The following is a 27,595-nucleotide window of genomic DNA, read 5'->3' on the forward strand; positions in this document are numbered from 1 at the left end:
TCTGGAGGGAGGCGGGTGGTTTTCTCCTTTATCCTTTCTTCCTGCTCTCCATTCCACGGGCTTCCCTGACTTCCTTTCTTTTTCTGAATCACCCGGACACATTCGGGCCTTGGTGTTTGTTCTCTCCTCTGCTCATTCTTCCCCCCAGTTTGGCATATCTGCCTCCTTCTTGAAATTTTTTTTTTGGTTTTGACTTAAATGTCACCTCCTCAGAGGGACGTTTCTTGACTACTGAAATTAAAGAAGCCTCCTCACCTGCCTGTTTATTTGGTTTCTCCAATAAGTATATTCAAATAGAGTAAGTAATCAATAAATTTAACGAAGATGCTTTAGAGAAGTGTGAGTGAACAGGATTAAGGGAACACAGCAAGGGGTGGTGAAGTGGGACTGGTGGCAGCAGGGTCATTATGTATCACCCCAGGTCATTACAGCAGTGGTCACGTGGAAAGTACCTGTCCTGTCAGGGAAGGGTTGGGGACAAGCACCTAACTCCACTCTCCTGTCCCACCTGGCACAGGCAGGATGACCAAGGAAAGGCAGAGGAAGACACTTAGCACACTGGTTTGTTGCCTTTTTCTTTCTGCCCTTTCAGCTAAGAGCTGGGCTTGTCTTAGTCGCCACTAAGTCACCAGCATTCTGGGCACCTTGCAAGGGCCTGCACAAGAATGATGCTCAACAAATACTTGTCAAATAACTTACTTTGGCCCAAACCAGTTGAAGTCAGGTTAAAAACCTCATCCAAAGAGTGGGACATCTGGTTACCTGCCATATCCCCTTGATATGATCTGCCACAGAGGACTGGGGTGTGCTCACCATTCCACATCACACTGGGGCCAGCTGTGCCCTTTTCTCCCAGCGGGGCTGTGGCTCGTCTCCAGTCCTGGTGCCAGCTACTTGTCATGAGGAGCCACTGGGGTGGTAGGGGCTGGGAGGAGACACAATTCAGAGCTGTGGGAAAGAAGCCTGGGGTTGAGGCTGAAGCAACCCAGGTCCCATTACCCAGAACCCTGAAAATAAGTCAAGGGACAGTGGTCTTGAGCTGGGAGGAGGAAATCCGGAGGTTGAGTCACTCAGTATGTTCTGTACAAACCCCCTTATGCAACCCATCCCCTGGGCTGAGAAGGAAGGTGCAGGATTCTCCCAGGCATCCACAGAAACTGGCACCTCCCCCTTCCAAACTCAAGTGGCTCTGGGGGGTGAGGCTCAGTTCTGTCTGCCCAAACCAGATCTGGGACAGGGGATCCAAAGTGGAGACATTGGAGAGATGGTGCCCTAGAGACACCAAGGCAAAAGCAGGAGGGTGATAAATCCTGGGTAAAACAGGCATGGTGCACACAAATGCCCAAGATATGGGAAGGCTCTGACACTGGGGATGTGGAGAGAGAGAGATAACAGGGAGGATCTAGACCCCAGTCTCTCTGCCTCTTAGAAAATTATTCCTTGATGTCTAACTCAGGCTTTCTCAGCATTTCTCAAGTCATTGGTGGTCTAGGACAATGTTTTTCAACTGCCAGTCCATGGACTAGTCCGACAGAAATTTCATGCTAGTCTGTGAAAGAGTTAACCACCTCTTATATAAAGATTATAGACCCAACTAGCTTAGTCAAATTCACTTATGTTCAAGGTAATTTCTGTTTTAGTGGTCCCTGAAATAATTCTGTTTTCACCAGTCACCAAGTGTAAAAGGGTTGAAAATCACTGGTCAAGGAGAGACTCTAGCCTGTATTGTGTCTCTCTTCTTGTTGGGCATTCCTGATCACTTATGAATGACATTCAGTGCCCTGCCCTGTGCTGTCTACCTGTGAGGGGAGTTGTGAGCTCAGAGTGGAGAGACAGGTGCTCTGTGCTGAGACAGCTTCAGGAGAATGTCTCTTATCCCCTCAACTGCTTTATCTATAAAATGTGGTTCACACATCTTGCTTCTCTGAGGGCAAAGCCCACTGGATAATCTCTCTCTCTTTTTTTTTTTTTTTTTTACAGAGACAGAGAGTGAGTCGGAGAGAGGGATAGACAGGGACAGACAGACAGGAACGAAGAGAGATGAGAAGCATCAATCATTACTTTTTCACTGCGTGTTGCAACACCTTAGTTGTTCATTGATTGCTTTCTCATATGTGCCTCCACCACGGGCCTTCAGCAGACCGAGTAACCCCGTGCTTGAGCCAGCGACCTTGGGTCCAAGCTGGTCAGCTTTTTCTCAAACCAGATAAGCCCGCGCTGAAGCTGATGACCTCGGGGTCTCGAACCTGGGTCCTCCACATCCCAGTCCGAAGCTCTATTCACTGCGCCACCGCCTGGTCAGGCTGGATGATCTCTTGAAGATTTTTTCCAACATCTCTCTCTCTCTCTCTCTCTTTTTTTTTTTTTTTTAAATTTATTGATTGATTTTATAGAGACAGAGAGAGGAAGAGAGAGAGAGAAAGAGATAGAAAGGAGAGAGAGAAGCGTTCATTTGTTGTTCCACTTAGTTGTTCATTCATTGGTCACGTCCCATATATGCCCTGACCAAGGATGGAACCCGCAACCTTGGTGCTTTGGGACGATGCTCTAACCAGCTGAACTAGCTGGCCAGGGCCTTCCAGCACCTCTTTTGATCTGAGATTTTTATGGAGTTAATTTTGGTTCTGCCTCTAACCAATTGCGTGATTCTGAGTAAGTCCCTTCCCCTCTCTGAGGCCTGAGTTTCCTCACCTGCAAAATGAGAAGTTTAGATGAGATCTTTGAGGTCCTTTCAGGTCTAGCAAAATGGAGTAATGACTACTATTCACACTGACCCTGTTCCAGGCCCTGTTTATCTATGACCATACAGCACTATGGGGTGGGGGCTAGCACTACTCCCATTTGCAGATGAGAAAACTGCAGCCATGTAACTGGCTGGAGTTCACACAGCTAGTAAGCAACAGAGGGAGATTCAAACTGAGGCTTTCAAGCACTGTACTATTGTGCTTCTTAGGTGAGAGTTCTATGAAAAAGAAAATGCTTTGGCCATGGGGTTTCACTGGCACAGGCGGGGGTGTCATCCTCTTTTTTTTTTTTTTTTTTAATTTTCTGAAGCGGGAAACGGGGAGAGACAGTCAGACAGACTCCCGCATGCGCCCGACCGGGGGATCCACCCGGCACGCCCACCTGGGGCAATTCTCTGCCCACCAGGGGGCGATGCTCTGCCCCTCCGGGGCGTCACTCTGCTGCGACCAGAGCCACTCTAGCACCTGGGGCAGAGGCCAAGGAGCCATCCCCAGCGCCCGCCCGGCCATCTTTGCTCCAATGGAGCCTTGGCTGCGGGAGGGGAAGAGGGAGACAGAGAGGAAGGAGTGGGGGGGGGGGGTTGGAGAAGCAAATGGGCGCTTCTCCTATGTGCCCTGGCCGGGAATCGAACCCGGGTCCCCCACACGCCAGGCCGACGTTTTACCGCTGAGCCAACCGGCCAGGGCCGGTGTCATCCTCTTTACCAATATTCTCCTATACAGTCTTTCCCAGCTGACTCATCCCCCAAATACTCAGACGCTCATGTGTTAAGGCCCCAAGGAGAGGGATGAAGATAGGAGTAGGTGGGAGGGAGTCAGGGGGCATGTCAATCTGGTCGACAGAAGCTGTGGATGTGGAGAGAAGGGATTGAATCCTGATCAAGAGCTACAGCTTCACAAATATGACAATCATCTGGAATTTTCCCTTGGTCACCTGGGGCAGGAGCTCCCAGATGATAACTCAAGGTGAGAGAGAGCAGGGCTGGGGTCAGCGGGGACTGGGTAATGCTAGACTTCCCTCCAAGCTACAGAGCTATGTTAGGGCAGTAAACAGAGGCTTGTCCAGGTCCTGTGGGGTGGCAGGAGGGTGACTTCAGTGTCTAGAAGACAGAATTGGTTACAGGGAGAAGGGGGAGAAGAACAGAGTGACAGACACATGGTCTGGCTACCTTGGAGGAGAGCTGTGGGCAGTATGTCTTCTGAATATCCGGGAATATTCATTTGGGCATGGAATCAGAGGTATGCAGAACTAGCCACATAGTCACTGCATTCCTAGGCACATGTTACAGCTCGGTTTGTGTCTTTCCTTTTACATGGCTGTACCACACATGCAAACACACACTCATACAGGCCCAGGCCTATTATACAACCCCAGTACCAAGTCATAGTGCAATTTTATTCAGCTACAGAATAAAAAAGACGAGGCTTGCCCTCCTCCCTTGCCACCCGCTGCCCTGCAGTCTGTCCATGGTCTATGTCTCAGGTTTGGCCAGTGGGGCGCTCTAGGACCCCAGCAGGGTGAGGATCCCTAGGGTCAGGCTGGGCGAGGGGCGGTGGCCACAGTCTGCCAGCCGGGCTCAGCTGCAGCTCCCTACGCCCTTGATGAGGTTGGCAGCCTCAGGGATCTGGCGGAAGAGGTTGCGAAGGGTGTCCAGCTCCTGGGTCAGCTGGTCCACGCGGCTGCGGAGGCGCTCGTTCTCTGCCATGTACTCCAGCACCTTCTGCTGCGTCTCCAGAATGCGCCTCTTGGCCTTGTCCCGACTCTTGCGCACAGCAATGTTGTTCCGCTCCCGGCGCAGCCGGTACTCCAGGCTGTCTTTGTTCACCGCCTTCTTGCCCTTGTGCGAGGGGCCAGCTGGAGAGGGCGCCTTGAGAAGGGGGCTGCAGGGAGGTGCAGCAGCAGCCAAAGGGGCCTGGGGAGTAAAGCGCAGAGGGACATGGGGTGAGGGCTGGCCAGGAAGCAGAGTGGAGGCAGGGCAGGAATGCCGGCAGCCAAAGAACCCTTGGACCCCAGAGGGGTGTGGGATCCAGAGGGAGCCAGCTTCTGGCTGCCAGTCAGAGCAGCCTTCACCCTGCTAGATGCACGGGGTCCCTTCTCTGTCTAAAACTCTCATGCTCCCACACTCACTGAAGACACTTTGCTTCAATCTATCTTTATTCTCCAGTTCTATGATCAGCAAGCATTTCCTCTTCCAGAAGCAGGTGGCACAGACACAGGAGGAGGTGGGCAGCGGAAAAGCTGGTGGAGGCTTGAGGTCAGGGCAGGTCAGCTGGCCACAGGGACGGCAGGATACAGTGGGGTTCAAGGTAGGAGTGAGTTCACAGAAGGAAAGCAGGGTCATGTTGGGTGCAGAGGGCTTTGGGATGGGTCAGTTTCATAAAGCAACCCCAAACCCAGACCCGTTAAGAATGTAAGCAGGAAGCTCCGAGTTCCCCCATCCACATCGGCCTCTCTCCAGGCCCTAGAAGGCAAGGAGAACTGACCTGCTCTTACCTTGAGGACACGTAGGGGCTGGCTGGGTGCTGCCAGGGCGGGGGGCAAGTGCATGGCCGTCTGCCCACAGTGTGCCACTTGGTACTGCAAAGGATTGTAGCCACTGCGGCTGGCCCCCCGGCTGCCTTCGGGCGCCCGAGGCTCCTCCTTCACAGCCACGGCCCTGGGGTCGTAGCTCCCCGGGCTGCTGTAGATGCCAGGTCCCAACGCCTTCCTATCCGGGCCAAAGGTATGTGGGGGGTAGGCAAAGGGCCGCGGGTCGGGTGGCAGGTAGTGGGAGAAGGCAGGCGTTCCTGCGCCCTTGAGGCCTCGGGTCTCTGGTGCTGGCTTCACGGCGAAGAAGTCGGAGAGGAGCTGCTCTTCCCCGGACTCGATGTAGGCAGAGAGGTCAATGGAGGCCTCGTGCTCACACATGTCCGCCAGCTCCCCAGGCCCTGCTCGGGCTCCTGAGAACTCGAGTGGCTGCTGGCCAGCCCGGGGCTCACACTCGTAGTAGGTCCCGTGGGACATGGCTGGTCCGCCCCCTGGGCTCCCCGCCCCCGAGTGCTTGGGGCGCCCTTGAGATGATCAGCCTGCCCTTTCTCGATCTCCCCCTGCCCTAGATTTGCCCTAGATTTGCCCTCTCGGTCTTCTCTGTCACCCACTCCTGCCTGGCCTCTCTCCTCCCTGCTCTGCTGCTTCCTTTTCCTTCCTCTAGTCAATGCAGCTTTTCTCTTCCCTTTTTTCCCCTCTCTCCCTGAGGTGACTCAGGGAGGGGCAGGGCGCACGCCAAGGGAGGGATGCTGGCCTTAGAGAAATAGGGCCCTCAGCCTATTTAGCAGTGGGGGCACTCTTTCCTCAGGGTCTAAGCCAGAGTTCTGAGCTGCTCAGGGGCTGATGCTCCTGGGAACGCCTCTCCAGTCTCGAGTCCAGGGGATTCCAGAGTCCTTGCTGAGGGCAGCACCCCCCTTCTGAGTGTCCTCTTCCCTTTGACTTCCAAAAAGTTCTGTGCAGAATGAGGTGCCAAGCCAGAATAAACAGAGAACATCCTCCTCCAGTGCCGACCCCCAGCTTGGGCCGAGCTCCTCCCTTGACATACCTCTCTAGTCCCCCAGAGAGCTGGGCTCCACCCACCCCCAGCAGTAGTCAGTTCCTTTTGTAGCCCCACCTCCCAGGGCATTCTCCTGGGTGCAGGCCAGCCAGTATTTGAGGGGTTTAGGAAGTAGTGACAGGTTCTGGGACCAAGTCACACCCAGGGATCCTGTTTGGTGCAGAACACACTCATTTGCTAGGTTTTTGCACAAGGTCTTACAATAGCCCAAATCCTCATGTTTCCAGCCTGGTTAGCTTTAGCAGCCTGGCACTGGCACTGGCCCTGGGTGCCTGGGCTTGGCTGAGGCTCCTGGTCAGGAATTGGGCCCTGTGCCCCAGGCCCAGGTAGGTTGCTGCCCCAAGAACTGACTGTCACACTCCTCTGGTGGCTCCAGAGCCTCTTTCTTTCAGCTGCCCTGTGCTGCCAGAGCCTCAGGCTGGAACTCTGCCCTGCTCTGGTCCTGAGGCTCTACCCCATTTCCTGTGCCCTGGCCACAGGGCTCGGGTACTCGCTGCAGCTCAGTTTGCTGTCTTCCTTCTGCATGGCCATTCTCTGACCTTGATGCATGTGTCTTGGGTCTACTTCCTCTTGTAAGGCTTGAGCAGCCTTGTCTTTTGACATCTCCTCTTCCTGGGGTTTGGTTTTAGGGTCCTCAGGAGAAGTTCAGGGCTTGCTCTCTGTTCTCTTGGTCGCATGGGAGGCCCTCTCTCCCTTCCTTTTTCTTTTTCTCTGGGACCTTCCCACGCCCTTCTGTCAGAGGCACCAGCTGTGACCTTGCTTTTATCTGTTGAAATTCATCTAGAAAAGGGACTATAGGTTCAGTGAAAAGGAACGTGCTACTGGCTCTTTTATGCTGGTGCTTTGTGGGGAGCTAGAAGGTTTTATAGGTCAGGCACACTAAGGGCCAGGCCACAGCGGGGCAAATGCAGAGGGAATATGTATGGCATCAAATACTAAAATAAAATATGCAAACAGAGCTGCCTATGCGTCAGGCAGGTTATCCCTCGAAGTTAGTACCTCTTCCTTTCTCCCTTTCTACACCACAATACCCTAGGAGTTTCTCATGCAGGGTTTGAAGTGTTTTCTCTAAAACCCCTGATCTGGCATGGGAAGATCTGCATCATCCCAAAGACAGATCTCAGGAAACAGATGGGGTGATTTGTTCTGTCTTCTCTGTTTCTAAAGACCCTGTGGCAAACAGGCACTCGAGTTGAGCTAATTCAGTTTGGCAGCAGTGCCTCTGTGGACCATCAGGTGGCAATATTGGTCTAAAACCCGGACTTGAGGGGCTTCTGTGGTCAGGAATCAGGCGGCCGGCAGAGGGCAACCTCCCACAATCCCTGGCACTGGTGGAACACGGGTTATGGGTCCGTGGGGAAGGAGGAAGAGGGAACATGGTTGAGACTGAGGACTTGCGGTGCAATTACACGGAGAGTGGGCAGACTGACAGGGCCTTGTTTCAATGAGGAGGAAATTCCTCCTCAACTTTGAAATATTAGTGATGACTGTGAAAACCTGGCATTTTCTTGTTATGTTTTTTCAATCATTGAAACATACACTTTTTCATGTTGTTTCCCTGTGAGTTAATCAGGAAGGTAAGCAAGACAAATGGTATTTTTATCATTGACATATAAGTGAAGAAAACAAGGCTGAGAGGCAGAGTTGCCCAAGGTCATTCAAGCATGCCGTATTGATCTTGGGGGAAAGGGCAGTGGGTTAGCTCTTGAAACCCCCAGGTAAGAAGGGATAGGGAAAGGGAGGGCTGTATAACTCAGAGAGCCTTCTTTGCTCTCCCTCAGCCACCCTTGGGGAGGGGGAGAGCATCAGCAGTGAGTGAACTGGCGCTGGAGGAAGCAGGGAGGTGTGCAAATAGAGCTGGCAGGAAATGAGATGGCCAGTTCTGGCGGTGGGGAGATAAGTGATCTCGGGTCTCTCTCTTCCCAGGCAGGTGGCTGACGTTGCTGATGTACTGACATCAGTGTTTCCCAGTAACCTAAGGGTTTGGCCAGGAAGAGGTGCCCTGGATGTTTGGGCAGGGGAGGAGGGCATATGGAGCTGGAAGGACGTTGGGAAGGGCAGAGCCAAAGGCTGGGGGATTCTTGGGTTCTGTATAATTGCTCAGGAGCTGAAAGAAAGTCTCCCTGGTCAGCAGGATCATTTTCTTCTTGTTTCTGCAGTTGCTGCCTGTTTGCATGAACTAAAGCAATGTATGTATATTACCTTACTGACTCTGTAACCTGCCTCAATCCAAAGACCACCTCTTTTACCAAGTCTTTCCAACAGGGTGGTGGTTGAGCATGAAGGTGAAGTGTCAGACCTAGGCTCAAATCCTGCCTTTGTCGCTAGCTTGATGACCTTGGACAAGTTACTTAATCTTGTAAGATGGCAGTAGTTCCTACTTGGTTAGGTTGTTTAACTACACTTTGAATAAGATAATTACAGAAAGTAATGTTCAGTCTCTTTCTGCCCTTCCTCTGACCAACCATTGACGTTTATCTGTGTCTCCTAAACAGATACACGGTCTGCACACTCATCTGATGTTTCAGTTTGACAAACACCTTTGAACACTTAAGGTACCAGGCACTGACTGCATGGGCTCTAGAAGCCTGTCCAGCTCAGCCCCGTCTCCAGTAGCTGGAGTCCAGCCAGAGTGGGCAATCAGTGATGTGGTGAAAGGCACACATTTGTGCTGTGTGTGTTCTTGCCTTCTCCCCGTAGGCTATCTGCTCCTTCAGGGTAAGGTCAGATGCATCTTTTGGACCTCTTTAGCTGTAGTGACATTATCTGAATTAAAATTAAGGACAGGCACATAGAAATGTATGCATATCCTTAATCGGTAAATGGAAAAAAATGTATACTGCTCAGAAAAATTAGGGGATATTTTATAACTTCATATTAATTTTGAAATGTCCCCTAATTTTTGTGAGCAGTATATTTGAAGACTGTGCTGAGTTGGAAGGTTCAGGAATAAGTTTGCTATACCATAGCATATAGCAAAATTCTTGGACACAGTGGTTACAAAAAGATTTGTTGTGTGACTATACCAATAAATAAATGCTTAAGCAGCTATGATTTCAGTGATCTTCAAAAGTCTCCCAAGGTCCCTAAGGTCTGAGCCTCTGAGTTCCTAGCATAAAGTGACTGACAGGGTTAAGACAGGTGAAAGGCCCTGGTTAAAAATAAATGCATGTTGCTCAGGAGGAGACCCATATTTGCTTATTTGACCAGGTTGAAAAGATCAGCAAGTGTCACCTTACAGAGAGAGAGGGGGCCCACAGGGACAAGTATCTCCACAGACTGGAGCAAGGAAAGATTGGGGAGGCCTAGACTTGCTGGAATGGGGTGACATAGAGGAGACCTTGGGCAGCCCCAGGAAAGCAAAAGTGTGTTTCAGGGAAGAAGGGCTCCCAAAGGTTGGCTATGAGGATTGGAGAAGGGCCTCTTACACAAGACTGGCCTCTGCCTAGTTTTGCCCTCACTCTTTTAGGACAACCTTGGGGTAGGAGATTGAAAACATTATGAAATTAGATTCAATGCTTGGGGTTCCAGTGGCGCAATCGGTTAACGCGCAGTACTTATATGACAGTTATGCTCCCGCTCACCCCAAAAAGTGCTGAATAGGTTAAATGACTTGCCCAAGGACAAACAGCTGTTCAGTGGCTGACCTAGGACTCAAAGCCAAGTGTGTCTGTGCCCTTGTGAATGGCAAGCTTCCAACCTCAGTCTAGAAGAACACCAGGTACAAAGCAGGCGTATTAGGGCCAGCCAGGACAGGGAATAGAGCCATCTTGCCTTTCTGTGTCCTCACAGTGGCCCAGGTGGTGGGGGTAATGTTTTAACACTCTTCTACACCATACCCACTCCTGCCCATGTCTGTCAGCAGTGCTGGCTCTGGAATTCCAGGACAGGCAGTGGGCGGGCTGCCCACAAAAGGACTCTAAGCAAGGACTGGCTCTCGTCTCATCCACTTCCTCTAGCAGTTAACCCAGAGCATCAGGAGGTCCTCGTTTCTACCCTAGCCACTTCTTCCTTTGTCCTAGTCCAATAGTCCTCCTAGTCTTCCACCTAGAAATCTCCCTCTTCAGTGGTTCTGTACAGCTAAGTGGACCCCACTTCATCTCCCAGCCTCTCCTATCGAGGACCTTGGACTCAGCTCTCCTAAGTCCCCCTCTGCATCTCTCCACAGGATAAGGCTGTCCCTTTCTTTTTCATTTCCCTCTAGCTGTCCCGGTACCAGAAGCCTTTGCTGACCAGACCTTGGGTACCACTTCTGCCTCCTTCCTCTCCTCAGTTTGGTACTCACATTCCCACCTTGGGTAGTGATGGGGTTCTTCCCAGCCTGCTAGTCTGCAGGCCCTCAGCGCACTCAGCACAGGGCATAGAGCAGGAACTTTATTATTTTTTTTTTAAGATTTTATTTATTTAGGGAGAGAGAGAGAGGTGGGGAGGAGCAGGAAGCATCAACTCTCATATGGGCCTTGACCAGGCAAGCCCAGGATATGAACTGATGACCTCAGCGCTCTAGGTTGACACTTGATCCACTGTGCCACCACAGGCCAGGCAGAGCAGGAACTTAATAACACTTCGTGACTTGACAGAAGAAATGAGAGAGAAAGTTTTTGGTTCAAAATGATAGGTAGCACCTGACCTGTGGTGGTTCAGTGGATAAAGCATCGACCTGGAATGCTGAGTTCACAGGTTTGAAACCCTGGACTTGCCAGTCGAGGCATATACAAGAAGCAACTATGATGAGTTGGTGCTTCCCACTCCCCTTCCCTTCTCAATTTCTCTAAAATCAATAAATAAAGTCTAAAAGATTAAAATGATAGGTGGCTATTTGAAAGTACTGACATTGGGTCCCTGGGACAGAGTGAGGCCTTTAGGAACACCATTTTGGAAAGAACCTGGTAACCAAAGACCTCCTGACAAAGACACAAATGCCTGGAGACTCTGTCTCATAAGGGCCGCTGAATTATCAACACCACCAACTTCATTTCCATTTCAAATTTTATTACATCAAAAGAAAAAACCCAAAACTTTCTACAAAACAAACCAACCAACCCCCTAAAACCTAAACTAATTCAAGAAAAAAGATTATCATCCAGGTATAACTAACTTCCGGCTCCCCAAAACAACCTTACATTAAAAAATCCAAAAGAAATAGAAATGCCAGCTTCAAAAATATCCAAAAAGTAAGGCATCCACTTAAAAAAACAAAAAAAACAAAATAATTGGAGGTGAGAAGGAGGCTGGAGGAATGAGAAGAAGGAGTGAAAGGATGGTCCCCTGACCCTCCAGGGGCCAGCCCCAACCTGCTTGGAGTCTACTCAGACGGGACTATAACTCAGACCAAACTTGGCATCGCACCAATGAAGGGCCAGGCAGGGGGGCAGGAAGCTGACAGAGCCAAGTGGGCCAGAGGGGCTTTCCTAGGTATTCCAGTGTAAGCATGGGGGTTGGGGGAATGAAGACACTCTTGCTTTGGGATAAAAGGATCCCAGTCTTTAGCACAACAGGTGTGGCGGGAAGGCTCAAGGCCCAGGGCAAACACTACCTCCTTTCTTTGGAACATAGGGAAAGGTAGTCTCTGCCGGAGTCCTCATACCATGAACAACAGACTTTTCTGAGGGCCTCTAAGGTAGGCACCTTCTGCTACTGACTTCTTACCCTCCCCTACAGGCTGTCTGAAGACAGGACAGTGGTGATACCAAGAGGGAGGGGTTATTTGAGCTGGGGGAAGAGGGAGGAACTGGCCGCCAGAATATACTTCCTCCCAAATGGCACCTCTGGGGAGATGGGGAAGCACCCTCTCTCTGGGCAAAGCTTTTCGTTCCAGGTCTGCCCTGAAGGTTAGAAATAAGGGAGTATTTTTAGGTCCAGTTCTTGGATGGAAGGTGACTTAAGGCTGATTTGGCTCGGGTTTCAGGCCTGAAAGGCTTGGGGAGCCTTCACACCCAGTCGGAGGTCTGGAAGTCCCAGAGCCAAGGTTCAGAGAGGAAGAAAAGGGCACGATGGGGCACAGGCAGTGCTGGCTGTGTGTTGGGAACAGAGCTGCAGGGTGACAGGGTGACTATTCTTCCCAGGGGGATGGAAAGGGAGAAGCTGAGTTCCTTTGTCATTAGGTGAGAAATTTCTGGCTTCTGGAAGCTTTGGCACCCAGTTGGGGGCAGGGGACAGGATGCAGGGGGCAGGGGCCAGGGGCAGGGCTGGGTTTCTGCAGCCTGAGCCTTTCTAATCTGCTCTACAGGCCTGGCTGGGGGTCTAGGGAGGGTCAGTCCCCCTGGCTTTGTTGGTCCTTAGCTCAGCAGGGCGTGGGGTGGGGTGGGATGGTGTCCACAGGACTCTTACTGGACTGGGAGCCCAGGCTAGGGTCGGTGAAGGCATAGGGGGAGGAGTGGGGTAGAGGGCAGGGGAAAGCGTCACCTCTGACTTCTTGGGTCCCTAGTGAAGGGAGGGGATACAGGTCTCTCCAGCCGGCTTTTAATGGTGACAGATTTGCTTGAGTCTGTTGCCCCCCAGACTACTTTCTCTTGCTTGTTGCTGCCACTTTCTTCAGAGCTGAGGGCTTGGGCTCAGGAATGGGAAGAGTAGGCATTGCTCAACTCAGGTTCCTGAGGAGGCAACAAGGGCGTAGGCAGGGGAGGGAGGGCACGGTAGGTACCCCTGCAGCTCCACTCTCCCCTCACAGCTCGGAGCATGGGCAGTCCTGGCTTTGGACACAGGTCTTGGGGATGAAGGGCTAGTTCTTTGGGTACAAATATCAGTGTTTTTGTTTAGAGTTTCTCGCCACCCACCCCCAGGACCTGCCCCTGCTTGACAGAAGTAGAGGCATGAGTGTTTGGGGTACCCAGGCATGGAAGGAGGGCAGAAAGGGAGTGAAGGAGGGAAGAGGCAGCTGAGAGGGGATGGTGATCCTCAGGGGTGGGTCTCCCCCACCGAGTCCTTGTCCTTGGAGGCAGTGGTTTGACTGATGGGTTGTCACTGTTCGTCTGTGTCCTCATTTATCATCTCTGTCCCCGAGCTCCCCCCAACATTGGGGTACACAACCACACACATCTTCTGGCTCACCAGGGTTAGCAACTCTGTGGAAGAGGTCACATGAAAACCAGGTCAGTGCTGAGTAGGCATGCTCTTCCCCGCTCTCCTGGCCCAGGTTTTGCCTCAGCAGAGCCTCCACTGCCTTTAGGAGATTCCCCCTCTGGGAGACACTCCTCACCCTCCTCCTGTATGGGCAGCCTGTTTGCCGGCTGCCCCTGGCTCATCAAGGCCCCAGTTTTCCACCATCCACACCTACTGACCATCAGTTCCAGGGCCGCCACTGGTCTCCACCCAGCCCAGGGCAGCTCCTGCATGAGAGCTATCAAGGTGTCTGTTCCTGCAGGTGTAGAGTCTGTGTGGAAACCTCAGCTGTTCTCTCTTCAGAGGTGCCTGGCACAGCCTCCCCCCACTTCCTGCCCCCGGCTCCTTCCTCAGAGCTCTATGGCCCAGCCTAGACCTCCTGATTTTGATGGGGTTCCCTTGCCAGGCCACTGACCACTCTATCCTAGACCAGAAGGCCCTGTAGCCACCCAGAGATTTCAACAACTTACTGATGAAGTTATTAAAACACTTGGGCTTGTGTTGCCAGTAAACACCCAAGAAATAGACGGGCACTCCTGTCATCATGATGGCCAGGCCTATGCCACACACCACAGGCTCCGACCACAGGCTGAAGACCAGCAGAAAGGCCCAGAACAGCAAGTAGATGATGGGGAACAGCAGGTTGATCTGTAGAACAGAGGTATTGTTAGCTGTGTGGACCCCAAGGCCCCAGGATCATGGCACCTTCTCTTTTCTTTACCCTCAGGGAGCACTTCCTTTTTGTGTGTGGTAGAGACAGAGAGAGTCAGAGAGAGAGACAGATACGGACAGATAGGGAGAGAGATGAGAAACATCAATTCTTTGCTGCGGCTCCTTAGTTGTTCATTGATTGATTTCTCATATGTGCCTTGACTAGGGGGCTACAGCAGACCGAGTGACCCCTTGCTCAAGCCAGTGACCTTGGGCTCAAGCTGGTGAGCCTTGCTCAAACCAGATGAACCCGCACTCAAGCTGGCGACTTCGGGGTCTCGAACCTGGGTCCTCCACAACCCAGTCCAATGTTCTATCCACTGCGCCACTGCCTGATCAGGCTCAGGGAGCACTTCTGAGTGAAAAGGCTGGGCTTTACTCAACTCTGAGCCTCCCATGCTCTGAGCTTAGATAGGGCAAGTGTTGTGTCAACAAATGTTGACGAACTTGGGCAGTGGAACAAGAAGAGAAGGGGTGACCCAAGGAGGGAACGGTCCTCATTGTCCATCTCCTCCTTCCTGAGTGGGATCAAGCAAGGCCTTGTCACCTATGCCATGTACCTGTGGCAGCCAGAGCAGCCCATGGGGACTGATAAGCTTGCTGGTATATACTTGCTGAGGTCCTATGGTGGAGGAGAGGTGGACAAATGAGTGAGGGACAAGAAGGAAATTACCTGAGTCAGTCAGGCTTCTTGCCCCTCGCCTACTTCTTGGCAGGGCCCTCATCTGGGCATGGGGCAATGGCCACCCCTCTCACCAGGCATCAGTCCCAATTTATTTCTCTCCAGCAATTTGAGAAGATAAATCTTCCAAGATCCAATAAATCAGGAAACCTAGCATGGTATAAGGCAGTCTGGAGCCTTGACTTTATTCAGAAAGAAGATCTCTCTCTGGGCTCCATTCCGTCTAGTTGACCACAAGTGAGAGTTCCCAGTAGAGTCCTTGTCAAGCCTCTAGATGTAACCACCTTTCTCCTCCTTGTCCTCTCCTCTTAGGGGGTGTGCATGTGGTGGGGAGATGGGCTTCCTCTACATCCTCCTCCTCCCTATAGCAGGTTGTTAAGAGTGGTAGGAAAGTGGCAGTGGAAAACAGAAATTTGGAGAGCCGTTGGTTTTTCAGCTGGAAGAAGCTTCCAAAAGCATCTAGTTTCCCTCTGTTTCCAAAGTACAATTGTTCAAATAATTCAGGACTATATTCTATTCTTCCGATTTGCAGGAAAATCCAGAGCACTCTTGCCAATTTTGTTCTGAGCAATCCTGTCATTGCCATCACAGTTACTTCTTGTAACAATCAATAGGTTTACTGGGTGCCCTGCTATGTATAGGGCTACAGTAGTTTAAAAAGGAAAGCTCACCCATGGATGGCTGGAGTGGGTTGGGAAGCTTCAAAGAAGAGGAGGTGCTTGAAGCTTGTATGGAAAATGGATAGAATTTGAATAGGCAAATGGAAAGAGGAAACTCATTCTGGGGTAGAAATATAGCACAAGTGGATCTAGCTCTCTGGAGGGGCAAGGAAGAGATTGACCAGACTAGAGAGTCGAGGGGAATGCTAGAGAGATGAGGGAGCCTTGAACAATCAGCTGGAGTTTAAGACAGTCACAGGAAACAAAGGAATGACATGATGAAAACATCATTTAATCTAATTTATCTTTCCAGCTGCAATTTGCTCTAGTCCTGTCCCCAGCAGAGAATGGAAATAAGTAGCTGCCGCATTCACACATGGCCCTTGCTTCGTGTTTAGGGGGGGACCACCATGGGGAGTTTTTCACACCTTGATGGGACGGGGGATGTCAGGCTCCTTCCAACGAAGAACGATCTGTCCAGCAATTGTGACTCCATAGAAGAGGTAGTTGATGAATCCCACATAGTTGATGAGTGTGTATATGTCACTGGTGACCAGCATCAGTAGGGTGGAGATGCACTGGGGGGAATGGGAGAAGCATATCAGTGATAGGAAGGATCTTTGGAGACTGGAGTTGTTTACTGGTCAGGGACTGCAGCCCTGCTTCAGGCAGATGATGCCAGCTCATAAAGGAAGTCTCAAAATGAAGACTTTATAACCTCCCCTAGAAACCCAGGCCATTGCTAACACCTTCACATTGCCAGGAAGTTCTTTCCAACTGCGGGGGTGATAATTAAAACACAGGTATTTAATCACTGGTGTGGCATGGGCAGTAGTAACCAGTCAGAACAGATTTTAGCCATAAATAACTGGCTTGGCCACACTGGTGATGCCTGGCTCCGTGTCCGTCCTAGTCTCATTTATGTTCCTTGGTTGTAACTCAAGTTAATTTCATTTTATCATTTTAGGGAAGACAGTCCCTACAGATTAAGGCTTTATCTTGCCCTCATCCTCTTCTCCTGTCTGAGTCATCTAATTTATTTTTCCTCCTTCTTCTTCTTTCTTTTTAAAATATCATAAACAGTTATAGCACTTATTCGGAGCCAGGCTTCATTCTTCACATTCTACAAATATTAACTTGTTTAATCCTCATGACATTCTTGAGAAGTGTTCTTAATAGAATCTACTTTCCAACTTCAAAATCATCTCAGTGCTATCTTGGAACAGTGTTCTTCCCCTCTGCTAATATGTTAAGGCCTATAGAAGGTTCAGTTTTCCTGTGAGATCTGATGGTGAAAATAGTTAAGAAGATTTTAATGAGTGAATAAGCCAGATTCTTACTGTACTTGCCTTGTAGTCATAGTGCTGCATCAACAGCTCAAACTGAAAAAGTGTTTGTGGCCTACTGGGGGTATTGAGTTTTCTTCGGTCACCTTTCATAACTAACTAATCACGATGACCTTCTTCCTATATCTGAACATTCTGAAATTTCCCCTAATATTGTACAACCAATGCCCTTGACTTATAAGAGTTCTACTATTCTGGTCCAACTGCTTCTCTGGTAGACCAAAGTAATTTTCAACGTTTTATTCAGGATCCAGAAGGAAAAAAAAAATTAAAAGGCTCATAGAGACAAATCTTTGTCCTTTCTTTTTGCTTTCTCTAAGTGATTCTACTCTGGGGTCATTTTATTCCCATCCCCCCTATCCCAACTTTCCTTTTCTCCATTTTCAGTGTACCAGTCTTCCTTTCTTTTCTTTTTCTTTTTTTTAAGTGAGAGGAGGGGAGATAGTGAGACAGACTCTTGTATGCGTGCCAGCCAGGATCCACCTGGCAACTCCCATCTAGGGCTGATACTCAAATCAACCCAGCTATTTTTAGCACCTGAGGCTGATACTTGGACCAACAGAGCTATCCTCAGTGCCTGGGGTGATGCTTGAACAAATTGAGCCACTAGCTGCAGGAGGGGAAGAGGGTGAGAAGGGGGAAAGGGGTGGGGGAGAAGCAGATGGTCACTTCTCTGTGTGCCCTGACCAGGAATCAAACCCAGGATGTCCATATGCTGGGCCAATGCTCTATCCACTGAGCCCACTGGCCAGAGCCAGTCTTCTTTTCTTTATGATTTTTCTGATTTGGTGCACCCTTAACACTGAATTTGTTTCAGTGATATTTCTTGAGACTGGCAGAGCCTCCTGGGGCAAGAAGATCGATGGGAAGGGGTGGGGATATGTGGTGGTCATCTGTGGGGGCAGAGGCTCAAAGCCGCAACCCTGTGGGCAGTAGGTGCAAAGGAGAGCCTAGAAAGGAGAAATTTCTGTGTGAGGTTATAAAATTTTGAGAAAGAGCCTGACCTGTGGTGGCGCAGTGGATAAAGTGTTGACCTGGGAACACTGAGGTTGCCGGTTCAAAACACTGGGCTTGCCTGGCCAAGGCAATATGAGAGTTGATGCTTTCTGCTCCTCTCCCTTCTCTCTCTCTCTCTCTCTCTCTCTGTGTCTCTCTCTCTCTAAAAAAACTGAATAAAGTTAAAAAAATATTTAAAATTTTGAGAAAGTCACTTCATTCTGACCCAAAAGGATGGGCAAGTGGAAATGACCCGGCCTAAGACCCTTAAGTTCTTTCAGGATATAGGTTCTTCACTTGTTATAGCTCTTGATGTTAGTAAAACTCATGTATACCATTTGCCAGATTATCTAGAACTGGTTAAACCTAGGAACAGAAGATAGGTTACCAGAGGTATGTGGGGGAAGTGTGAACTCCCAACTCAGAGCTAGCACGAGAGGCAGGGTATGTGTAGGACCGGCAGAAGGAGGGGACCTTACTGTGAAGAGCAAGGCTGGGATAGGGGTGCAGCGCTTCACATGGATCATGGCCAACACACTGGGAAGGTGGCCCTCCCTGGCTCCAGCGAAGAATAGCCTGGCAGAGAAAAAAGCAGGTCAGCCTGGGATAGCCCATGGACTACCCCAGGAAGCTCCTTCCCCAGCCCAGGACCCCTCATCCATGCCTCCCTTCTGCCCACACCGAAGGATCACCCTTCTCATGCACATCTTCCAGCCCACTAGTCACAGGACCCACAATCACAAATGCAGATGCAGGCAAACCAGAAGCAGCCAGTGGATAAGTGGATGGATCCTGGGTGCATGGAGACCTCGGGTGTGGCCTGGGTGGCTTGAGGTTACTAATGATTGTGTTGTCACTCTGTGGGTCTCTCTTAATGCCTGGAGTGCTGTTGCGGGAGAAACCTCTCTTCCTTTGCCTAAGGCCTTAATGCCATAAAAAATGTGCCTTCTACATCCTCACGGGACACATGGGGACTGAACAATACAAGGAAAGCTTTAAAAGTATTCCTATCCTACCTGATTGTGGTGGCGCAGTGGATAAAACGTCGACCTGGAACACTGAGGTCGCTGGTTCGAAACCCTGACTTCCCTGGTCAAGGCACATATGGGAGTTGATGTTTCCTGCTCCTCCCCACTTCTCTCTCTCTCTCTTTCTCTCTCCTCTCTAAAATGAATAAATAGCCTGACCAGGCGGTGGCGCAGTGGATAGAGCGTCCGACTTGGATGCGGAAGATCCAGGTTCGAGACCCCGAGGTCACCAGCTTGAGCGCAAGCTCATCTGGTTTGAACAAAAGCTCACCAGCTTGAGCCCAAGGTTGCTGGCTCGAGCAAGGGGTTACTCGATCTGCTGAAGGCCCGCGGTCAAGACACATATGAGAAAGCAATCAATGAACAACTAAGGTGTTGCAACCCACAACGAAAAACTAATGATTGATGCTTCTCATCTCTCCATTCCTGTCTGTTCCTGTCTATTCCTCTCTCTGTAAAAAAAATAAATAAATAAAATCTTAAAAAAAAAGAAAGTATTCCTATCCTAGTCAGAAAGTGGTTGTCTCTGGGGGTGCGGAACACATGGTGGACCAGAAAGCGACACCTGGGAACTTGTAGAATATGTGGAAATGTCCTATATCTTGTTGTGGGTGGTGGTTACATACCTGTCTACAATTGTTGAAACTCATCAATCTGCACAATTTTGGTTCTGTGTATTTTATTATATGTAAATTGTACCAAAAATTTATATCTTAGTCTACTTAGACTAAAATTTATATCTTAGCTACTTAGTTTATTCCTAAAATCCATCCCAAAGAACTGAATAGAGAGTTAGTGACAGGTGTATATACAAAGATATCCTGATAACAAAAATAATTGGAAATACCCTAAATGCCTAAAAGGAAGAAATTGATTATATAAATTATGGTATAGTCATAAAATTCAACATTATGCAGTCATAATAATGTTCCAGAAAAAATACTGATTATATGACAACATGCTCAGAATATAGTAATTGAGCCTGACCAAGTGGTGGCACAGTGGATAAAGCATTGGCCTGAGGACCCAGGTTCAAAACTTCAAGGTTGCTGGCTTGAGCATAGGATCATAGACATGACCCATGTCAAGGCACATACGAGAAGCAAGCTGATGCTTCCCGTACCCCTAGCTCATCCTTTCTCCCTTTCTCTCTCTCTCTCTCTCTTTCCTCTCTTTGCTGGCTTGAGCCCAAATGTTGCTGGCTTGAAGCCCAAGGTCACTGGCTTGAGCAAGGGTGACTTGAGCAAGCAGTCACTGGCTTGGCTGGAGCCCCCTGGTCAAGGCGTGTATGAGAAGCAATCAGTGAACAACTAAGGTGCTGCAACTATGGGTTGATGCTTTTCATCTCTCTCCCTCTCTGTCTCTGTTTCTTTCTCTCTCTCTTTCTTTCTCTCACTAAAAAAAAATGTAAATGAAAAAGCAAGCTCACCCCAATAAATTAAATTTAAAAAAGTAAAATCAACCACTACACTTAAAAAAAAAGAAAAAAGCAAGATAGAAAGTTGATGATTCCATACAGTTTGATTTCAAAATTATTTACGGGACATGTAAAAACATGTTAAAATAACAACTAGAGCCTGACCTATGGTGGGGCAGTTGATGAAATGTCAACCTGGAATGCTGAGGTTGCTGGTTCGAGACCCTGGGCTTGGCTGGTCAATGCACATACAAGAAGCAAGTTGATGCTTCCTGTACCCCCTCCCCCCCATCTCCCATCCTTTCTCTCTCTCTCTCTCTCTCTCTCTCTTCTCTCTAAAATCAATAAATAAAATCTTTAAAATAGTTTTTTTAAAAATAATATATCAATTCCCTGACTGGTGGTGGTGTAGTGGATATGCTGAGGTCCCAGGTCCGAAACCAAGGTTGCTGGCTTGAGCGCAGGCTCACCAGCTTGATCACAGGGTTGCCAGCTTGAGCATGGGGATCATAGACATGATCCCATGATCGTTGGCTTGAGCCCAAATGTTACTGGCTTGAAGCCTAAGGTCACTGGCTTGAGCAAAGGGTCACTGGCTTGGCTTGAGTACCCTGGTCAAGGCACATATGAGAAGCAATCAATGAACAACTAAAGTGACGCAACTACGAGTTGATGCTTCTCATCTCTCTCCCTTCCTGCTTAGCTCTCTCTCTCTCTTTCTCTTCTGAGAAAGACAGGGACAGACAGGGGAGGCTGAGCCAGTGACCCCTTGCTCAAGCCAGCAACCTTGGGCCCAAGCCAGTGACCATGAGGTCATGTCTATGATCACATGCTCAAGTCAGCGACCTAGCGCCTAAGCTGAATACATCAGGGTTTCAAACCTGTGTCTTCAGAACCCAGGTCAACACCCTATCCACTGTACTACTACCTGGTTAGGCTCTCTCTCTCACTTGCTAAAAATATAAAAGTTAAAAATAAATACCAACTATTTCTGGATAGTGGGATTATGAATAATTTAAATTTTCTTCCTTAGATGTTATCAAAACAATTTTTAATTCTAAAATAGACAAAAAATTTGCAATGGAAATAAAAATGATTTTTTTAACTTTTATTTATTATCTTCTAATTTATTTATTTATTTAATGAATCTTAGAGAAAAACATCAATTTGTTGTTCCACTTATTTCTGCATTCATTGGTTGATTCTTGTATGTTCCCTGACTGGCGATGAACTCGCAACCTTGGCCTATCAGGATGATGCTCTAACCAACTGAACTAGCTGGCCAGGGGTATTTTTTAACTTCTAAAACAATTAAAATTATTATTTTAAGGTAATCACAGAGTCCCATGCAGTTATAAGAAATAAAATAGAGTGATCCTATGTATCTTTTACTCAGTTTCTCCCATTGGAACATATTGTAAAACTATAGTACAATATTTTGACCAGGATATTGATGTTTAAGTGTTATTTTTATTTATTTTCTTTTTCCAAAAGAGAGGAGGGGAGATAAAGGGAAAGACTCCTGTATATGCCCCAACCAGGATCTACCCGGGCAACCCCCATCTAGGGCTAATGCTCTGCCCACCTTGGGCCATGCTCACAACCGAGCTATTTTCAGCACCTGAGGCAGAGACTCCATGGAGCCATCTTCAGCACCCCAGGCTGTGGAATGGGAAGAGAGAAAGAAGGGGGGAAGGGATGGAGAAGAAAATGGCCGCTTCTCCTGTGTGCCCTGACCAGGAATTGAACCTGGATCATCCACATGCTGGGCTGATGCTTTATTGCTGAGCCAACTGGCCAGGGCAAGAGTTATTTTTAAAAAGAGAAATTCTGGCCCTGGCAATTGGCTCAGTGGATAGAGTGTTGGCCTGGCATATGGATGTCCCAGGTTAGATCTCTGGTCAGGGCACACATGAGAAGCAACCATTTTCTTGTCTTCCCCTCTATCTCCCCCTTCACTCTCTCTTCCCCTCTCACAGACAGTGGCTAGATTGGTTCAAGCTTTGGCCCAGGCATGAGGATAGCTTGGTTGGTCCCAGTGTCAGCCTCAGGTGCTGAGGATAGCTCAGTTGATTCGAGCACTGGCCCTAGACAGAGGTTGCCAGGTGGATCCTGATCAGGTCACATGCAGGAGTCTGTCTCACTATCTCCCCTCTTCTCACTAAATAAATAAATAGAGACATTTAACATAAAAAAGCAGGCCTGCCCTGGCTGGATAGCTCGGTTGGTTAGAGCATTGTCCTTATACACAAAGATTTTCAATTAGATGCCCAGTCAGGGCTCATATAAGAACAGATCACTGTCTCTCTCTCTTCCTTCCTCTTTCTCTAAAAATTAATAAATTAATTTTTAAAAAGTATGCCTTTTGCCTTTCCTTTACTGAGAGAAAAGAGAATACTATAAGTTGTTAGGAGTCATTTATCTATTAGTGTGAATCACACCACTTTTTCATTCTTCTAGGCTTTTGTAGGGAAAAGAGCACTTAAGGGGTGGGAAGTAGAGGACAGCATGGTGGAGACAGAAAGGCACAGAGCCACCATGCTGCGTGTTCTGAAGAGAACTATCATTTACTTTGCAATTTGTGTGTGGGTTGGGAGGGGTGAAAACAGTAGCTTATTAGAATTGTGGGAATCTATTATGGTCCCAAATGCATCACCATTGGTTGCCATCATCAAATACCTAGGTCAATGCACTAGATTCATGCAGCCACATGGCATTGGCCCTTGCAGCCCTCTACAGTGCAGCCTCATGCACCCAACTGAGCCTCATCATGCATAGCCAGGGTCTTGCATTCACACCCCTCCTCCACAGGCAGTCAGGACCAATGGAGTTGTCCAGGTCCAACAGCATTTTCAACTGTCAGGTTCACAAGAGACAATCCTTGACCAGCTAGCTGACAACGGAGGAGACAATGACAGTAAGCATGACATACACCCACACACACTCCTACTTCTCAGGAAGGATCATCTTCTCCATATCCCCAAACACAACAGAGTAAGAGAAAGAAAGAAGGAGGGAAGGAGGAAGAAAGAAGGAAGAAACTGGAAGATGAGCAGAGGAGGCCTGGTGGTTGAGCCGTGCCTCTGAATCAGAGGCTGAGTACACCAGGCCGCATCTCCTGCATGCACACACAGCTATCACATGCACGCAGACCACTGCTTGGCCTGCCTGAGGGACAAACCCCATTCTAAAGTGACTGTAGACAGTCACTCTCCTCCAATAGATCCCAGAGAGCCTCATGGGTCATTGCTCTTCCACCGCTCGCCCTCAGCTGGGGCCTCCAGGTGGCCACTGCTCCTGTGTAACGCACACGAGGTTGCTGTGGGTGTGTCATAGGGTCCTGAGGAACAGGGGACACCCACACTCCCTTTTTCCTGCCCTGGGTCCTGAAATCATGGCACTCCTTTGTCATTTCATGGGAACTCCTCCCTGATGTGATGGTGGCTTTAGAAGTAGTAGAACTCAGGGACTCCTTTTGCTGAATCTTTGAGCAGGACTGTGTCCCAGGTGCAGAGGGCATTCTAAGAACCACAGGAAGACCCCTTGAACCATACCAATAGAAATCATCTAGCACATGCTGTTCTCACAGCCCATTCTGGAGACAGCAAGAAGGGGCACTAAGGGGTTAGATTCCTAGATGTGTGGAGGAAGGAGATGAGGACTTCTGGGCCCATTTGAGCTTCTGGCTTCCCTGAGAGGGGTGAAGGATGTGGCTTTAGACAAACATTTTCCTTTCACTCTTCCCCAGCCCCCTCGCTTCACATGAGTGAGTCCATCTGGGTTTCAGGGGTGGTCATGCTAAGACTTCCCACAGCTGCCTGTCTGTGGAGCAGAGAGGAGCGTGCACCCTCAGGATGCTCAGAGATGATGTCGTCCCTCTTGTAGTCTGGTCTCAGAATTTTCCTGGGAGTCTAGCCCAGAGGCCCCAGGCACAGGTGCCTCTTGATCTCTTTTGCAGTGGGGTTCCTTTCTAGACAGCACAGCCTGTTTCCAGGAGAGTGGAAAGGGGCCTGGAAGCTGCAGTTGAGATAGTCCTACCTCCAACCACAGCCCCTGACTCAGGACTGCATCAGGCAGCCTGGGCCTTTTCAGCCTCCTGCTCCTGCTGAAATGAGGTGGGATGGGGCTTCTCACCGCAACATGTGAAGGCACACACATCTTAGGTAACCACAGAAGCAGCATACACCTCTCTATATCTACGCTGAGACACACATGCCCTCATGTGAGCAATGACCCCCTGCAAGGTCACCACCCAGGTGCCACAAAGACCCTGCTAATGGAGACAAGCACCCCACATATACAGAGCAATATGCAGAGCAGAGTGGCATCTGGCCTGGAAAGGAACTGGATAGCACTCACCGGGAGGAGGTGAAGAGGGACCCATTGACTCCTCCAAACGTGGACAGGGCAACAGAAATGGGCATGATCCAGGCCATGACCCCTAAGAGCTTCTCTCCGAAAGTCTGGAAGAGAAAACAAGGTGTGAGCAGAAAAGCAGAGATCATAAGGCTGTACGTGTGAGTCACTGCTAGGAATGCTCCCTCCCAGGCCCAACCTTGTCGAGTCTCTAGTTAAGCTCCTGCGGGGAGGGCCAGTGTCTGTGTCTGGGCCCCCCTCCCACCACCACTTCCTACAGGGGGGGGTCACTACACAGCAGGGAGTCAATAACTGTTTTGGGCTAGCTAACTGAAGGAGACAGTGTGTGGTAATAACACTAACACTGCTAATAATGAACTAGCATTTGTTTTCTTGATTTGTGGATGGAGAAACTGAGGCACAAAGTGACTTAGTATATTGCCAAAGATCACACACCCACGAAGTGGCAGGGCTGGCACTGGAAACCTGCAGTGTATGTCACTATGTTGTATGCTAGGGAGTTGGGAAGATTGGGGCTCCAATCTCAGCCCAACACTTAAGAGCTGTAAGACCTTGAACAAGGTTCTTAATTGTTGAGCCTCAGTTTTCCCATCTGTAAAATAGAGATGAATACTATTTCATAGGGTGAGAATTTCTAAAACGATAGAAACAAATGATATGATATTAGGGGAAAATGGTAAGAAGAAGCTATTACATAGGCTGAGAAAGAAAAGGTGGTGAAAACTATAGACTAGTCTTCATGTATCTTGAAGGACTCTAAAATGTTGGGGGACTAGCCTTTCTAGAATCTCTGAGCCAAGTACATACTTGATTTATTATGTGGAGGGGTTGTTTAGAATAGCTATCCTGCTGGGGAAGGCTAGTGCTAGGGGACACTGGAGGGCCTCTTTTTTAATCTTCATTAAGACAATTGATAACACTGTTTAGCAGGCTGAGGTCATGGCTCAAGGGAAGCCAAGTGAGGGAGCAGCATGGCTCCCAGGTCTTTCCTGGATATCAAGGAATCCAATGCCTTGGACCTGCATGATCTCTTTCCCCAAAGGGCACAACCCACTTCTACTTCCTAATCATTTACTGGCACACACTTTTCCCTGATGAGCGAAGGAGTCAGACTGCATGATTTTCTGAGGTGGAAATGGAGGCAGAGAGCAATGGAATGTCTTCTGCAAGACTACATCTTTCTGGGGAGAAGCCTTTCTCCTTCATATAATCATCACATTTAGGTTTAAAGTTCCCTAGATCAGGAGTTGGCTGTAAAGGGTCAGATAGTAAATAGTTTCAGCTTTGTGGGTCATACAGTCTTTGTGGCAACTACTCATCTCAGCGTTGTGGCTCTTCTAGGTACAGTGTGGCCATCAGCTTGCTCCACTCGAAGATGTGGTTTCTGCCCTACGGACTTGAGATGTTCAATTCCACAGATCCATGAATCAGGGGAAAGGGAAGGTAGCTCAGCAGGCAAGTCTATGTCAACGCTCTTGTTTGAGGGACTGTGAGTTTGATTTCTTACCACAGCGACTGCGTTTGATGCCAGCAGCTCCTGGGGGGACATTGCAGTAACATAAGCGACATTGGCAAAGACATACACAAATGTGACCAGTGGGATGGAGATGAAGATGGCTCTAGGAAGGTTCCTGTAGAGGGAGAGGAGGTGAGAGGAGGAAGGACTGGCACCTGGGATCACCGGCCTTATCATAAGGTCTGGGGAGTGCCTTCTGTTTATCTACATGAAGCGGACGTTGCAAACTTCTCTGATGTTCCCTCTCCCTAGAGGGGTAGGGGGAGGAATCTGTCTCAATATGGGCAGAATAATTTAAAGGAAATGAAATAGCTTAGGCTGGAAATACATTCCACGCTCATTGATCTCTTCTTGACCAAAATCTCCACAATGTAACCCTTCCCCTGCCTCAAGACACAAAGATCCACCTGTCCCAAAACAGGTGAGTAAGATACCTGCAAACCACTCAGGGCACATTTCATTCTCTAAGGCAGCAGTGTTATCTCAGCATAGTTTTTAGCCTCTAACCTACTCTGGTACAGTCACGAGGTCTTTTTTTCTTCCCCTGGTCAAGTGAGTGGCAAGTGGGCTAAGTTCCTGGCAAGTGCACTGTTTCTTCAGGTTGGACCAAGTCATGATCAGACTTGGGGCTGGAAGTCTGTGGAGAAGTGGGCAGTGGGCACCTAGCTCTCTCTTTCCAGTAGCATGTACCTTGGCCCTTTTCTGGAAGAGAGGAAGACCTGGGCTATTTGTACTTACTTGTAGGGATCAACAAGCTCCTCAGTGACATAATTAAGAAAGTTCCAGCCTCCATAAGCAAAGGAACCCTGGAGGAAAGCCAGTGCAATGAGGCCGATGTTGGGCTCTTGGAAATTCTCAAATGCGTTCTTTGGCTCCAGCCAGAAGTATTCGCCTGTGCACAAAAGGGGCAAGTAACAGCTCGGAAAGACCAGTCAGAGGCCCAGCAGCCCCTGGCCAGCCTGGTCTGGTCTCCACCACTCCCTGTGGTGATGATTCAACTCATTTTTTTGTCTCCAGTAAACCCTATGTATTAGAGAAGTGGGGCCAAAGGAACAGGGAAATACAGCTCTAAGACCTCCCAGAACTTGGTAACCATTAGTCCAATGGGGGCTCAGGTTCAAAGCACAGTTCTGAATAAATATATATATATATATATATATATATTTTTTTTTTTTTTTTTACAAGGCAAAGTTACTTGGAAGGAAAGGCCAGGGGAAGGTCACTGGGAAGGGCAGGGTAACTTGGGGGACTAGCAGGGTAAATTGGAACTGGTTTGCTAGGTTTTGGAAATGCAGGATTAGAGCCCTTGCCAGTCTCCTGACCACTTTCCATGATATTTAAATTTGTACATTCTCATGAAGAAAGCATCAAGAACAACAAACATTCAAACATAAGCTTCCGCCTGACCAGGCAGTGGCACAGTGGATAGAGCGT

At 49.0% G+C, this 27,595-nt stretch overlaps 2 protein-coding genes across 3 annotated transcripts in view; both read right to left on the reverse strand.

Moving 5' to 3' along the window:
* Positions 1-4,223: 4,223 nt before the first annotated feature.
* CEBPE (CCAAT enhancer binding protein epsilon) lies at positions 4,224-6,279 on the reverse strand. Its single transcript, XM_066342271.1, has 2 exons — positions 5,239-6,279; positions 4,224-4,657 (listed from the first exon to the last, which is right to left on the reverse strand). Exons 1-2 carry the CDS (start codon positions 5,746-5,748, stop codon positions 4,322-4,324), a joined length of 846 nt encoding a protein of 281 aa, XP_066198368.1. The 5' UTR covers positions 5,749-6,279; the 3' UTR covers positions 4,224-4,321.
* Positions 6,280-11,305: 5,026 nt separating this feature from the next.
* The window catches only part of SLC7A8 (solute carrier family 7 member 8), a 58,239-nt gene continuing 41,949 nt past the window's right edge, over positions 11,306-27,595 (reverse strand). For both annotated transcript variants that reach the window (XM_066387916.1, XM_066387917.1), the window contains 7 exons: positions 26,900-27,053; positions 26,153-26,276; positions 24,628-24,731; positions 18,303-18,399; positions 15,910-16,059; positions 13,900-14,077; positions 11,306-13,392 (listed from right to left, as the gene is read on the reverse strand). In XM_066387916.1, the coding sequence (XP_066244013.1) occupies positions 13,289-13,392; positions 13,900-14,077; positions 15,910-16,059; positions 18,303-18,399; positions 24,628-24,731; positions 26,153-26,276; positions 26,900-27,053 (911 nt within the window). In that variant the 3' untranslated portion in view covers positions 11,306-13,288. The remainder of the gene's footprint in view (positions 13,393-13,899; positions 14,078-15,909; positions 16,060-18,302; positions 18,400-24,627; positions 24,732-26,152; positions 26,277-26,899; positions 27,054-27,595) is intronic.

Source organism: Saccopteryx leptura, chromosome 6 (genome assembly GCF_036850995.1).
Source record: "Saccopteryx leptura isolate mSacLep1 chromosome 6, mSacLep1_pri_phased_curated, whole genome shotgun sequence".
Lineage (NCBI taxonomy): Eukaryota > Metazoa > Chordata > Mammalia > Chiroptera > Emballonuridae > Saccopteryx > Saccopteryx leptura.

Bases quoted from the DNA above. Each gene is read 5' to 3' on its own strand.
- CEBPE (XM_066342271.1), bottom strand. From the start codon at position 5,748: ATGTCCCACGGGACCTACTACGAGTGTGAGCCCCGGGCTGGCCAGCAG. The intron at 4,658-5,238 runs GTAAGAGCAGGT...TTTACTCCCCAG, and splicing joins AGCCCCTACGTGTCCTCAAG to GCCCCTTTGGCTGCTGCTGC.